Source organism: Sus scrofa, chromosome 1 (assembly GCF_054392235.1).
Source record: "Sus scrofa isolate SSC_HxYL_T2T_F1_AM1 chromosome 1, Sscrofa_HxYL_maternal_Yorkshire_Landrace_v2.0, whole genome shotgun sequence".
Taxonomy (NCBI): Eukaryota; Metazoa; Chordata; class Mammalia; order Artiodactyla; family Suidae; genus Sus; species Sus scrofa.
This window is the reverse complement of record NC_139383.1, coordinates 220013020-220028828: the sequence shown is the minus strand read 5'-3', so window position 1 is coordinate 220028828 and position 15809 is coordinate 220013020. Positions and strand designations below refer to the sequence as shown.

At 36.4% G+C, this 15809-nt stretch overlaps 1 protein-coding gene across 50 annotated transcripts in view; it reads right to left on the bottom strand.

The window, feature by feature from the left end:
- Nucleotides 1-15809, bottom strand: part of MPDZ (multiple PDZ domain crumbs cell polarity complex component) — a 434463-nt gene that overhangs the window by 103259 nt on the left and 315395 nt on the right. For all 50 annotated transcript variants that reach the window (XR_014821624.1, XR_014821629.1, XR_014821625.1 and 47 more), the window contains 7 exons: nucleotides 11204-11413; nucleotides 10359-10498; nucleotides 8166-8379; nucleotides 7299-7427; nucleotides 5251-5460; nucleotides 2453-2567; nucleotides 2019-2107 (listed from right to left, as the gene is read on the bottom strand). Coding sequence is in view for 38 of the 50 variants with exons in the window: in XM_084985533.1 (XP_084841659.1) it covers nucleotides 2019-2107; nucleotides 2453-2567; nucleotides 5251-5460; nucleotides 7299-7427; nucleotides 8166-8379; nucleotides 10359-10498; nucleotides 11204-11413 (1107 nt within the window). In the remaining 12 variants the exon portion in view is untranslated. The remainder of the gene's footprint in view (nucleotides 1-2018; nucleotides 2108-2452; nucleotides 2568-5250; nucleotides 5461-7298; nucleotides 7428-8165; nucleotides 8380-10358; nucleotides 10499-11203; nucleotides 11414-15809) is intronic.

Genomic DNA, 15809 nt, shown 5'->3' with positions numbered 1-15809 from the left:
AAGAAAAGTCAGGAAGCTGCAATGTAGAAGCAAAGAGCAGAGACAAAGGACACCTTTTTTTTTTTTAATTGTGAAATAAAACTCAAAACATGAAATTTACCATCTTACCCATTTTAAGTATACAGCTCAGTAGTGTTAAATATATGCACTTCACTATATGATAGACTCCAGAATATTTTCATCTTTCAAAACTGAAATTCTATACTCACTAAACAACAGCTCCTCATCTCCCCTTCTCCCTGCCCCTCACAACAACTATTGTATTTTCTGCTTCTAAAGTCTGACTACTTCAGCTATTATTAAGTGAAAACACACAGGATTTGCTTTCTTGTGCCTGGCTTATTTCGCTTAGCATAACATTCTCAAGACGTAGGATTTGACAGAATTTCCTTCTATATAAGACTATGTTCTGAAGTCCCGCTGTGGCTCAGTGGAAACAAACCCTACTAGTATCCAAGAGGATGTGGGTTTGATCTCTGGCCTTGCTCAGTGAGTTAAGGATCCAACCTTGCTGTGACCGGTGGTGAAGGTCACAGAAATGGCTTAGATCTGGCATTATTGTGGCTATGGCGAAGGCCAGCAGCTATAGCTCTGATTTGACCCCTAGCCTGGGAACTTCCTTATGCTGTGGGTGCAGCCCTAAAAAGAAAAAGAAAAAGAAAAAAAAAGACTACATTCTATTCTACTGTATGTAGATACCACGTTTTGTTTAACCATTCATCTGCAGATGGACATCTGGGTCACTTATCAGCTGTTGTGAAAAAATGCTGCAATGAACAAGGAGTCTTCTATCTTAACATTCTACTTTCTTACTACTATTAAGATCCTAAAGGGATAACAAAGACTTCATTTAAGCATAAACAAATACATATTAAGATAAATCAGCATCCCCAAAATGTATTCTCAGGAATATTAATCTATGTTCGAGGAAAGAAAGGACTCATGATTACAAAAGTTTAGGTAACTCTGAAGTACAAGGGTTAAACAAGTTTCTTTACTGCAGAACTTCTCAGTCTTGATTTTTCAATGTGCAATGTGAAGCATGTATATCACATGCAGTTTCTCCTAAACTTATTTAACCAGAAAGCCGTTGATGCAGGGTCTCATGAAATTGTGTTCTGAGAAGTAGTTAAGGTAGTCCAGTTACCACAAATACTGAACCAACAGTTGGATTCTTTATACAGTGTCTTGAATAGTCAGATGGCGAAAAAAAAAACCTTCTAATGTTACTAGGATAACAACAAACAATTTGATCTAATAGGAGGTGCTGGATCTATTTCTTCTATTCTTTCTACTCTTAGAGCTAAAAGGAACTTTGGTCATGGTGCCAACAATAACAGCATCATTTTGCTAATGTAAAAATGCACACAACCCTAGTTCAGATTCAAGTACACTAAAGATTTTAACATCTACTCTTTTTTTTAATCTATATTTTTTTTCTATTTTTTCTTATTTTATTTCTTAGGGCCACACCTGTAGCATATGGAGGTTCCCAGGGGTCAAATCAGAGCTACAGCTGCCAGTCTACGCCACAGCCACAGGAACACCAGATCCAAGCCATATCTTCGACTTACACCACAGCTCATGGCAACACCGGATCCTTAACCCACTGAGCGAGGCCAAGGATTGACCCCACAACCTCATGGTTCCTAGTCAGATTCGTTTCTGCTGCACCACAATGGGTACTCCCTTAACATCTACTCTTTAGCTTTCTATTTTAGTCTGCAACTAAAATACAAGTATGATTATTAATGTGACCAACTCACTACAACCAGACATCATTGTATCAGAAAATATTCAAGAAAGAGTCCTACTTTTAAAATTGAGATAATAAAGCTTCTACCTAATGCTCTTACTTTCCACAAAATAATAAAATGGGTAATTATGACGTCAGCCTCAAATCACCAAAGCAATCTTAAGATAGTACAAAGCTACCTTTAGTTCTTAAAACTGAGTAAACTAGGAGAATGCATTCTCAACCATTAAAATTAACAAAGCTAATTAAATATGTTACTTACTGCTATAATTTGGTCTCCAATTTGGATTCTTCCATCATGTTCAACAGCACTGCTCTTTGTAATGCTCTTTACAAAGATTCCTGAAGGTTCTAAGATTAGAAATAGGTTTGGTTTTGGTTTTTTGTTTTGTTTTGTTTTACTATTTACAAAGCACCCTCAAAGAATATCCATTATAAAGTACAATTTTGAATAGATATATCTTAACAAACCACACAAACAAAAACACTGGTAGAAATTGAGGCTACACAAAAGACAAGGGTTTTTGCCCAACTGAAATAAAATATACGTCACTTGCATTAAATCATTCCTAAGGAAGGTTTCAATTAGTTTATCAGAAAATCTGAAAACATATTGATTTGATTATTTCATAAGACGAAGATATCAGAGGCAATTGCCAAGATAAAAGAAATAAACTATTAATGCTTAAAAACTACCTAATTTTTTATCGCCAATGTAACCAGCAATGGTAATTCCCAATCCTTGGACATTTTTAGTGAGTTCTACATCAAATGTCTCACTTTCTTCACTTTTCTGAGTGGAAGCATCAACCTAAAATAAAATGGATAAGTAAATATACAGAAAAATAAACATATAAAGAAATAATACACTTCTTAAGCCACAATCTCATTTAGAAATAATATGATACAATTAGGTATTAGAGAACTCTGCTAGAGGATTATAATAGGGATTATTCCTTAGTCTTGACAACTTGGACTGAGCATCACATTTTTGCTGAAAAGGAATGTCAGGAGTAAAGCTGAATGTCCCAATCAGAGAAACACATTATTGTTTCTGTGTGGAAAATGTAAAAAATCAAATAGTTTCTTATTTTAACAAATTCTGTTTTCAAGGATGGCTCATCTTTGTTTTTGAAGGAGTTAGGATATTAATACAGTTGAAACAACTCATGTTTTGAACTCATATCAACAAGTTCAAATCTAGCTTTGCCAATGAATTTTTTTCTAAGCATCACTTTGCTCAACTGTCTATCAGGAATAAGAACAAGTCCAGCTAACATTTATTTAACAGTTTCTATATAACAGGCACTTGACATATCTCAATTAATTTACTCCTTAGAATAAGCTTATGAGGTAGGTACAATTACCGTCAATTTTTCTCTGAGGAATCTAAGGAATATAAACTCTTCCAAGGACAAACAGTGAGCAATCTAGTAGAGGCACAACTGGAAGGCAGATAGGTTGGATACAAAGCCTTGCTGTTATATGCTGCATAGTACATAAATCCCTCCTAGAATGTATGTGGGGGGTGGGGTGGAGGGCAGTGTACTGTCCATTCAGGACATGCTGTTACTACTATTTTATGTTGGGAGCTGATTCTAACACCATGAATATGAATCATCTTCCAGATATATTACTAATAGACTGATGATTATTTTGAAAGCCAGTGAAATGTACTAGAAAGCTAATAAAAACTGTCCTTGTATTTGCTTTATAAATTCAGGCTTTAAGAAGGAAACATGCCTTTTGGCACTGATTTGTTTCATTCCTGGAATGATACCTGAAAGCAGGTTTCTTTAATATGCAGACTTGTTATTATATATGGGACTGAAGGGCAAGCCTGCCTAAACTGAATATGAGTGGACTAGTGTAGTAGGTCATCAATAAGTTGATGGCATCATATGTCAGTATGGGGTCAGCATATCCCACAGAGAACCCTAGAAAGATACCAAGAATGAAGTTTATGGTTTGAATGGACATGCAGGTCGGAGCTAGCTGATAATGCTTCCTGATTTTCTTTACATACGCTCTGTACCTCACTGATAAGTCCACCTAAATGAGATATAACTTCATAATAAAGTTTATTTTTTCATTGTACATAATTATCTGTGCAAACTTAGCAAAAGTTTAAAGTTTAGATAATTACAAGAAAATGACAGGATGAAATCTGCTTCAATTGAAACAAATGTGTTTTCTATTTTTAATAAGACTTATGCGAGTGCTATTTTAGAGGGTGGCAATTTGACTATCGAATGGTTTTAAAAGGGGCACAAGCTTCAGAAATGATGATATGCACAGAATAGATATTTTTCTAAGCTTTCAATTACATCAAGTGGTTTTCGGTATTGCATTCATTTATATATTGCTGAATAAAGTGTTTTGTTTACCACAAAAGAATGCCATTTAAATACTTTCATAAACAGGCTTGCTTTCTTTACTTCTTTCTCCCTGCAAAAAATAGCAACCAGATTCAATCCTAAAAACAACAGAATCATGAAAAATTTCAAATGTTCTAATAAAGTTTTAAAGGGCTTGCAGAGGTTAGAATATTAAAAAAAGAATTTGTAGCAAACAGAAAAAACACTATAATAGAAATATATATATATAACTGTTTTAGATCTGTAAGAAAGGACTGTAAAACTTGCATTTGCCATAAAGTTCATCTAGAAATTGAGAGGAATTATCTTCCTAAATATTTAAGAAATTGCTGGATAAAATTATTTTGTTCATAATTTAATCCACAAGTCTTGTGACCTGAACTATTTCAGATAACCATCACATTCCAATAATTTTGAAATGTTCTAACTTTTTTCATATCAAGTTAAGAACAAAGATGGAATGCTATGCCTACGAATACAGCTTTTGTTACAACCTAAAAGCATAACCGTTATTTAAAAAATTAATTGACTGGGTCAAGGACAGACTTCTTAGGACAAATATGATAGCAGTTCTACAATATACCTTAAAATAATAATATCGAAAGGTTTTGGTGAGCTTTATTCATCCACTCTGCCCCCAAAAAGACACTAAAAGAAACTTAATTGACATATCTCAATTAATTTACTCCTTAGAATAAGCTTATGAGGTAGGTACAATTACCATCAATTTTTCTCTGAAAAGGAAATGAATGGAATCTACAGTCAACCTTACCGAGGGCCTTCAAAATAAGCAAAAGTTAGAATTCAAGATTTTAGGTATTAGTAGCAAATAATTCTTCAAAATTTATCCACACTTCAAAACACTATCCTTATAAATGTGCTGCTTAAAGAAAAATGGAAAATAGTAATCTAATATTTTTAATTCATACAACCTCTGTTATACTTTACTCCTAAGTAATAAACAATTATTAGTGCTGAAACCTCTCTACATTTGAATTGTTTCATTCTTTAGCATTAATACACTAACATTAAAAAGTCTAATTTCTAAATAAACATCATTATCACGTAAGAGCTATAGTCTATGACCTTCCCATTAACCATTTTTAATCTCCTTACCCGCATCTCTGGAGTGGAAGATGGAGATGAGGAAAGCGTGACACCCAAAGAGGCGGGTGCTGCTGGTTCTTCTATCGCACCTCTCGCAATCATCAACTTGACTCTATTGCCACATTGTCTGAGGACTTGGGCCACTTGCTCACTGCTCATTCCTGCTAGATCTGTGTCACCAATCTTTAGGATGTGGTCACCACTGCATAATCTTCCATGCTGAATAAAAAGAAATCGATCAGGATGTTACTGTTGCTATTACCAATATTAATATTATTAACTTCATCAGAGAAATCCTAAATGAGGGAAAGGGAATAAATAATGACAAAAGACAGGATATGAATTACCAACCATGGTACATTAAACATGTGGTTGTAATGTTAGCTATCTTCTGAAGCATCCTAATGCCATTCAATGTGATGCTAATAACTAAAATTCACAAATATTCTTCAAATCAATAATTTGTATGAGCCTTTCATTGATTTCTTTGAACATGATGTAAGAAAACACTGGTCTTTCTGTGAATTTTTGGAGGGACCCCCAAAAACAGAAAACGCTATTAAAGAAAGATGAAATATAGCTCATTATACAAATGCATAATATTCAAAATATGGTATGCACCACAAAAAAGCACTGAGTTAGTACTATAATTTTCTGCCTTGCCATTTCAATTATAAACATCCCTAAAGAACTCATTTGCAGAAGAAATCCTTGGGAGATATAAATGCCTACAGACAAGGGAAGTGACCAGCAGTCTGATAAGCCTCCATATAAGCCCTGCCCACTAGAACCTCCTGCAATAATGAAAATATGCATTGTCCGATACGACAGCCACAGACAACATGTGGCTATAGAGCATTTGAAATATAGCAAATCCATTTGAGAAAGTGAGGTGGTAATTTTATTTAATTTTAATTAATTCAAATTTGAATTTAAAAAGTGATATGTGGCAAGTACCTAGAGTATTAGACAGTGCAACTCTACACAGGAGATAAAGCTTATTTATCACAAGCCTGTCAATTAGAGAAATTCCACTGCATACTGCTTGATACTGGATAATGTTTAAAATTTAAAAAGAAAACATGCATACTATTGTGTCACTGTCAATACCTCTACTGATAAGGCTGCCCATAAATCTGCCTTTCATTTATGAATATGAAAAATATTTACAAACCTAACTTCATAATTTAAATACACATGCAAAAGCAAACAGCTTTATAAACAAAACATTATAACCAATGCAAAAGATACACTAGAACTTGTCAAATTAAAATATAAATCATAATTAATAACTTTAAATTTTCACACATATATTCTAACATTATATAGAATCAATAGTGGAGTTCCCGTCGTGGCGCAGTGGTTAACGAATCCGACTAGGAACCATGAGGTTGCGGGTTCGATCCCTGCCCTTGCTCAGTGGGTTAACGATCCGGCGTTGCCGTGAGCTGTGGTGTAGGTTGCAGATGCGGCTCGGATCCCGCGTTGCTGTGGCTCTGGCGTAGGCTGGTGGCTACAGCTTCGATTCAACCCCTAGCCTGGGAACCTCCATATGCCATGGGAGCGGCCCAAGAAATAGCAACAATAACAACAACAACAACAAAAAAAAAAAGAATCAATAGTAACGCTTTAATTAACTACTCTAAGTGATTAAAAAGGCGGTGATTCATATACAAAGATGAAACCAGTGACCTATTCCTAAAAGAACATGAGTCTTATTTTTTTTCCCCTCAATAATGAAGTATTCTTTTTTCCATAATACTCTGAGGCTATAAAACAAATAACTAGGCTCATAAACATGGTTTATCATTATAAAATAAAGGAGAGCTACTTCTATAATAATCAAAATCATAACCTGGGCTTTAGTCTATGAATCTCAAGAGTCTTAAGATCACTCTCTATAACTGTAACTGAAGATCAAGGTCTCTTTTCAAATGTAATTCTCCTCAGGTCAATGAGAAACACTCTACAGAGAAGACTGGCCAAAAAAAAAAAAAAAGATTCTAACATTATCATATTACGTGGTAAGACATAAAAGATCTGCTGGAGTGGCTTACCTGATCAGCTACTCCTCCAGGGAGAATGGTTTTCACGATCACACCAGTTGCTTTTCCTCCTACAATGCCAAATCCCAGACCAGAACCATCATTCACCAATTCGATAGTTTCCACATGCTGCCAGTGAACCTGAAAACAAAGCTCCCATATTAATTTGAAAGCATTTAAGAAAAACTAAAATTTTATTACACTTGAGATTTTTGTGAATATTATTCTGTAATTAGTATTAAATAACTGAGTGCAGACATAATAATGAGCCTTAACAGTTTCCCTTTTATTTGGTATACTTCTCTTTCAACAGATTGTTAGTTACTGATGTAATGATTCTTGTTATTACCAATGCATCATTATAGTGACCACATTTTACCAGGTAAAGAGAGACAGCAATTTGTGAGATACTTTTTAAAACTTAAAAAAAAAAAAAAAAAAAGCAATGAACAAGGGAAAAAGAAAAAGGGTTAGCTGTAAACCTTTAGCTGTAAAGAACTTATGCATAAATCCTGTTGCACAGGATTCCAAATTAAATGAGCTCTTAAAGTCACTGACTTCTCAGTGAAACAACATACAAAGCAAAATCATGATTTTATTTGTTTACAAATGAGTCAATTTTTTAAGGGATTAAATTTTTTTTTTAGGCATGATATGAAGTTAAAAAAAAAACTACACCAAGAAAACTAAAAAGGTTTTTTAAAAGCTGGAAACTTTATCATAATTACATAATAAGTATCCTAGGCTAGGGAGAGAGAAAAGAACAAAAAGGCAAAAATCCAAGAAGTACAAAGAACTTACAGGAATTGTGAACCTGTACCAAACCAAAAAGAATTAGAAAAATATATTCTATTCCTCTTGAAAATCATGTGTACTCACCGGATTGGAGTGAGCTGAAATGGTGCTGGCCGCAGAAGGAGAACGGGAAACTATGGGGCTGATGAGCTGAGGCAATGAGCCTCTGGCAATAACTAGCTGGACATTATCTTTGGCTTTCTGCAGGATGCTGATGGCCTGCTGATGCGTAATTGTCTGATCAAGTGCCTGTCCGTTAATAGCGAGGATTTGATCAGTTTCCTTCAATCTTCCATCTCTAGGAATGAAAACGGAGGTAAAAGATAAACTGTTGGTTCTCAAGCAATGACATTTTCTCCAACATGCATTTTCAGGTTAATTTTAAACCCATTTTCTTTTCTTTTTTTTTGTCTTTTTTTTTTGTCTTTTTTTTTTTTTTGTCTTTTTGCCTTTTCTAGGGCCGCTCCCACAGCATATGGAGGTTCCCAGGCTAGGGGTCTAATCAGAGCTGTAGCCGCAGGCCTACACCAGAGCCACAGCAACACGGGATCCGAGCTGCGTCTGCAACCTACACCACACCTCACAGCAACACCAGATCCTTAACCCACTGAGCAAGGCCAGGGATCAAACCCGCAACCTCATGGTTCCTAGTCAGATTCGTTAACCACTGCGCTACGACAGGAACTCCTAAACCCAATTTCTTTTTTTTTTTTTTTTTTTTTTTTTTTTGTCTTTTTGCTATTTCTTGGGACGCTCCCGCGGCATATGGAGGTTCCCAGGCTAGGGGTCGAATCGGAGCTGCAGCCACCGGCCTACACCAGAGCCACAGCAACACAGGATCCGAGCCGTGTCTGCAACCTACACCACAGCTCATGGCAACGCCGGATCGTTAACCCACTGAGCAAGCGCAGGGACCGAACCCGCAACCTCGTGGTTCCCAGTCGGATTCATTAACCGCTGCGCCACGATGGGAACTCCCTAAACCCATTTTCTAATGCCCACACTTTGTAAGCGTTTTCCTGTAGTCCTACATCTTTTTTCAATTTATTTAATTTTTATCTATATGAAATGGTGTCATTTTTATGATAGTCATTCCATGATTCAGGTAGGCCCGGTCATTACACTGTATACCTTAATCTTACACAGTGCTGTATGCCAACTATATCTCAATAAAATTGGAAAGAAAAAAAAAATGTTTTTGTTTTGGCTACAGTTACCCACCCCTAATGAAACCCTCCCAGTCAAAAGCCTTCTTTTCAGCTACCCACTCAATCTATACATTGTGCTTTACATGTTCCAATCTACAAATGAAAGCAAAGATGTATATATTTAGTTATTGCTTTGAGTAATAAATAAAATATAGTTCAAATTACCACAGGCCATTTGTATCTTTGTCTATAGAGTAATTTTAAAATCTAATCAAAAAGAGCCCATTTAATAACGATGAGAGCAATGTCCTATTCAAAATGTTCTGACCTTATTAAAAAGTAATTAAGTTATGACTATATTTAAAAGTTACTCTTCTTTCAAAGGACTGAGGGTTTAGGATTGGCATATGCACACTCAGCTATCTGGAATGACTGCTCCAATGGGGACCCGCTGTGTAGCACAGGGATCTCTACCCAATATTCTGTGATAATCTATGAGTAAAGAATCTAAAAGAGAATGGATGTGTGCATAACTGAATCACTTTGTGAAAAAGTAGAAATTATCACAACACTGTAAATCAACTATGCTTCAAAAAACTTTAAAAAATGAAAACAGAACTTTATTATAAAATGCTAATGATTTAATGATTTTTAAAAACCTCCAGGAGTTCCCATCTTTGCACAGCGGCAACGAATAGGACTAGGAACCATGAGGTCTCAGGTTCGATCTGTGGCCTTGCTCAGTGGGTTAAGGATCTGGCATTGCCGTGAGCTGTGGCGTCGGTCACAGACATGGCTAGGATCCTGCATTGCTGCTGTGGTGTAAGGCAGCAGCCATAGCTCCTATTGGACCCCTAGCCTGGGAACCTCCATACGCCGCAGGTGCAGCCCCCAAAAGACAAATGACAAAAATGAAAAAAAAAAAGTAAAAATCTTCAGGTTTTTTGTCTGTTTTTATTCGTTTTTTGTTTCTCAAAAATCTCCCAAGGTGATCAACACCTTCTGAATGTGGTATCAAAAAGAGAAGTTACAATATTATAAATCAACTTTGCTACAATTAACAAAAAAAAAAAAAAAAGTAACTTAAAAAAAAAAAAGAAGAAGAAGAAGAAGAAACTGGCAGTCCCACCTGTGAGCCACACTGCCCTCCTGGATCTCCTGCACAAATATCCCCAGCTCTCCCCGGTGTTCACTCCGCAGGCCCACAACACTGAACCCCAGGCCTCCACATGGAGGCTTAAGGAGCTCAAACACTTCTACATGGCGACCCTGCACAGGAAAAGAAACAAAAATAATTAAATGTCCATCACTACACTTGCAGTAATCTTATTAGTGCTATTATTCCACTTATAAAAGAGAAAATTTTTAAATTTTTTCCTAAGATAATCCTTAGCACTCATCCCACCTAGAATGAGACATTTTATTTAGCCTGAAGAATTTTTCTGGAACATAACATATAATGTTAAGTTTAATGTGATAATAAAAAAAAAGGAGGAGTTCCCATGGTGGCTCAGTGGAAACAAATCTGACTAGTATCTATGAGGACACAGATTGGATTCCTGGCCTCGTGTTTAGTGGGTTAAGATCTGGCGTTGTCATGAGCTGTGCTGCAGGTTGCAGATGCAGCTCAGATCTGGAGTTGCTCTGGCTGCAGGGTAGGCCAGTGGCTACAGCTCTAATTCGACCCCTAGCCTGGGAACCTCCATGTGCCATGGGTGTGGCAGTAAAAAAAAAAAATAGGAATAGAAAAATCTCTGAACTCTAACTTGCAAAAAATCTGTCTTTTGCATTCCAATTTTTTCAGATGTTGTATCCTCATTAATAAGAATATAAGGTTTTAAAATCATTTCATGTATTTAAAGTATGTATATAACATACAGAATCTAAAAATGTATAAATATTCTTCAAATTATCCACGGCTCAGTTATATTCTTAATACATGCTATGGTAACCAACAGGAAGAAATGCTCTTACCCGGGCCATATTTTTGATTAGTTGATCAAATTCATCACAAGCAGGTTTCCCATTGATGTGTGCAGTACTCAATCCTGTAAGAACTTCCAGATTCCCATTATTTGAGGATGATAAAAATGATTCATTTTGCAGGGGAGGAATTACAGCTGGGCTGAGATGTGGAATGTGGGCATATTCGACATTTGAAATTGTTGAAGTTGCAATGTTTACCTAGGAGTAATATGGAGATATTAACAATGTTGACATTCTATAAACTGTTTCACAGAAAATATCCCAAGAGAAGTAATAATGAAGTACATATGAAATTTCAAAATATCCATATCCTTTTAATCAGCAACTCTATTTCAAGAAATTTATTTCAATGAGAAAAATACACAAAGATGTATATACAAGAATGTTTAATGCAGCACTACTTTTTAGGTGGAAAAGTTTTAAAAATTATCTCCCAGTGTTAAACTTCAAGGTGCTCATTAAAATACACACACAAAATATACACCCAGAGACACATTCTTAAGTGAAAAAGCCTAGTTACATTGTTAACTATAGTCTGATTCAAAGTACACTCAAAAAATGTTTGCATGTGTATTAAACATCTGGAAGAATATATACCAAACCATCAACAGAACACTAGTCATCCCCATGGGATTCTAGAGGACCGTTTATTTTCTATATTGTTTGAATTGTTACAACAATTTATGCAGTAAAGAATTTGGTCTTGGAGTTCCCGTTGTGGCGCAATGGTTAACGAATCCGACTAGGAACCATGAGGTTGAGGGTTCGGTCCCTGCCCTTGCTCAGTGGGTTAACGATCCGGCGTTGCCATGAGCTGTGGTGTAGGTTGCAGACACGGCTCGGATCCTGTGTTGCTGTGGCTCTGGTGTAGGCCGGTGGCTACAGCTCTAATTGAACCCCTAGCCTGGGAATCTCCATATGCCGCGGGAGCGGCCCAAGAACTAGCAAAAAGACAAAAAAAAAAATAATAATAATAATAAAGAAGAAGAAGAAGAAGAATTTGGTCTTTCCGAAAGAGAGGCCTGACTGGCCTTTGTCCCTAGGTCCCAGGAGGTAAGTTCTAAACCCTTGGGATTTCCCTGATTAGGAGTGTCTTTGTTATTCAAGCTGAGCTCCAAGGCCACATGGTATCAGCTCAAATGCCAAAATTAAGTAAATCACATAAGCAACTAAGTCCCAATAAAAACTCTGAACAGTAGTTCCCGTTGTGACTCAGTGGGTGAAAAACCCAACCAGCATTTATGAGGATGCGGGTTCGATCCCTGGCCTCACTCAGTGGGTTAGGATTAGCACTGCCACAAGCTACAGGGCAGGTTGAAGATACAGATTGGATCGCATGTTGCTGTGGCTGTGGTGTAGGCCTGCAGTTTCAGTTCCAATTGGACCCCTGGCCCAGTAACTTCCATAGGCCACAGGTGCAGCCCTAAAAAAGAAAAATGAAAAACTCTGAACACCATTGTCACGTGAGCTTCCTGAGCTGGTGATATCACACATACAGTCACACATGGAGTGTGGGAAGGGAACATGTCCTGAGGAAAACAAGCTTCACATTTGGAATCTTCCCAACTCTGCACCTTGTGTCTCTTCCTTAGGCTAATTTTTGACCTGTATCTTCTCTCTATAACAGACCACAACCCTGAATAAAACAGCTTTCTAATGAACCACTAAACCTGAGGGGGGAACCTCTTAATCGTGCAGGTGGTAACAGAGGTAAGGACAGCCTGGTGTGGACTCTTCCTTCCAACTTTGTTTTTGGAGCTTATCTCCTTGTTGTTGGGATCACAAGTCTTAGGCAGAGCTGCCAGTCTGCAGGACCATGCTCTAAAAGGACACAGTATTGCTAACCCCAGGCACAGTGGTATTAAAAAACAACAACAAAAGAGATAATGTCATTTGGGAAAAATATTCTATAATTACTTGTGTGTGCTTGTTATACAGAGTGAAATAATCTAATAATAATTAATAATAATATACTTATTACTAAATAATATTACATTAAATGTTAATGTACTTATATATAGTAATATTTAAATAAAATTATATTTTGGAGATTAATCCCTTGTCAGTCACTGCATTTGCAAATATTTTTCCCATTCTATAGGTTGCATTTTTGTTTTGTTCAGGGTTTCCTTTGTTGTGCAGAAACTTTTAACTTTAATTAATTCTCATTTATTTATTTTTGCTTTTATTGTCATTACTCTAGGAGGTGGATCTGAGAAGATATTGCTGTGGTTTATCTTGAAGAGTGTTAGGCCTATGTTTTCCTCTAAGAGTTTTATAGTATCTGGTCTTATATTTAGGTCTTTAATCCATTTTGAGTTTATTTTTGTGTATGGTGTTAAGAAGTGTTCTAATTTCATTCTTTTACATGTAGCTATCCAGGTTTCCCAGCACTATTTATTGAAAGGACTGTCTTTTCTCCATAGCATATTCTTGCCTCCTTCATCAAAGATTAGTTGACTGTAGGTGTGTGGGTTTAATTCTGGGCTTTCTATCCTGTTCCACTGATCTATATTTCTGTGTCAGTACCATATGGTTTCGATGACTTTATCTGCGTAGTATAGTCTGAAGCCAGGGAGCCTGATTCGTCCAGCTCCATTTTTCTTTCTCATGATGGCCTATAGCAAAAACCACAAACAACCCCATCAAAGAATGGGCAGATCTAAACAGACAATTCTCCAAAGAAGACATATAGATGGCCAAAGGACACATGAAAAGATGTTCAACATCACTCATTATTAGAGAAATGCAAATAAAAACCACTATGAGGTACCATCTTACACTGGCCAAAATGGCCATCATCAAAACGCCTACAAACAATAAATGGTGGAGAGGGTGCAGAGAAAAGAGAACCCTATTACACTGTCAGTAGGAATATAAATTGGTGCAATCATTGTGGAGAACAGTATGGAGATGCCTCAGAAAACTAAAAATAGAATTACCATTTGATCCAGCAATCCCGCTCCTGGGCACCCATCCAGAGAAAACCATAACTCGAAAAGACACATGTACTCCAACATTCATTATAGCACTATTTGCAATAGCCAAGATATTGAAACAACCTAAATGTCCACCGACAGAGGAGTGGATAAAGAAGATATGCTACACTTACACAATGGAATATTACTCAGCCATTAAAAGGAAAGAAATGTCAGCATTTCCCGCAACATGAATGGACCTAGAAATTATCATGCTAAGTGAAGTTAGTCAGACAGTGAAACACCAACATCATATGCTGTCACTTACATATGGAATTTTTAAAAAGGACACAATGAACTTCTTTACAGAACAGAATCTGACTCACAGACTTTGAAAAACATGTTTTCCAAATGAGACAGGTTGGGGGGGTGGGGGGATGTGCTGGGGGTTTAGGATGGAAATGCTATAAAATTGCATTGTGATGATCCCTGTACAACTATAAATGTAATAAAATTCATTGAGTAATTAAAAAAGAAAAAAGAAAAATAAAATTCAAAAAACTAAAAATGTTAAAATGATAAATATAAAAAATGCCTAATAACATTTAATTAAAGCTAAAAAAAAATCACTAAAACAGTGCAAAGAGCCAATTCTGCTTTCACATTTCTAATGGGTGTCAAGAATGCAACTTTTTACTTATAATTAATCATAAGAAAGGGCATACCAATGATGTTTTTAGATCACTCTCTGAACTCATCTCTCAGCACTCTGTCCTTTACTCACAAAGCTCCAGCAACACTGACCACTTCACTATTCCTCAAACTCAAACCGTTCTCTCTAGCAGCCAAGTACATCCTTCCCCAAGTGTTTAAATGCTTATGTTTTTATTTCATCCAAGTGCACTCCACATCATCTCAGAGAAGCCCTCCCTGCCACCAACCAGGCAGCAACCCACCAGTAGGCTCTGAGAGCTTGCCCTGCCCTGTTCTCCTTCATGGTGCTTATTATCACCTGGCAGACACCCTGTTTTGGAGCTTCCAACCCAATCTGTGAAGACAGACTAGAATGTAGAATTCTCCAGTATAGGAGTTTGACTATTTTATTCTCTATTATATCCTCATTCTCCAGGACAGTGTCTTACACAGAGTTGGCATTCAATATATATTTGCAGAATAAATATTTACGCAGTTTTTAAGGACCTACTCTGATCTAATCTCCCCCAAGCCCTTCAAGTATCACTATTTCCCTTTTACAAATGACAAAATTACACAAAGTCACACACCCAGTAGGGAGATCATGCCCTAGATTTTTTTTATCATGGTGTTCTTATCACCTGTATTACACAAACAGCAAATAATCATTCAGAAAATCATTTTTGGAAACGAGACACTAGTAAATAGCTTCCATTGACAGACAATCAAAATATTTCACAATATGTCACCAATCCATGCCTAAGAGTTTATGTGTCTTTAAAAATAAAGTATGAAACTCAATAAATTATCAGAGTTACCAGTAATTCACCACTATATTGGCTTTCTACAGCCGCAGATAAAAAAGAGATCAATGTGTTTGAGAACGAGGTTTTTGGGTATCCTTTCAAATGCTTATTTTTAAATCTACAGCAGGCATAATCAATTATTATTTTTCAAAAGCAAGCTTCTTATGCCAAACCTGA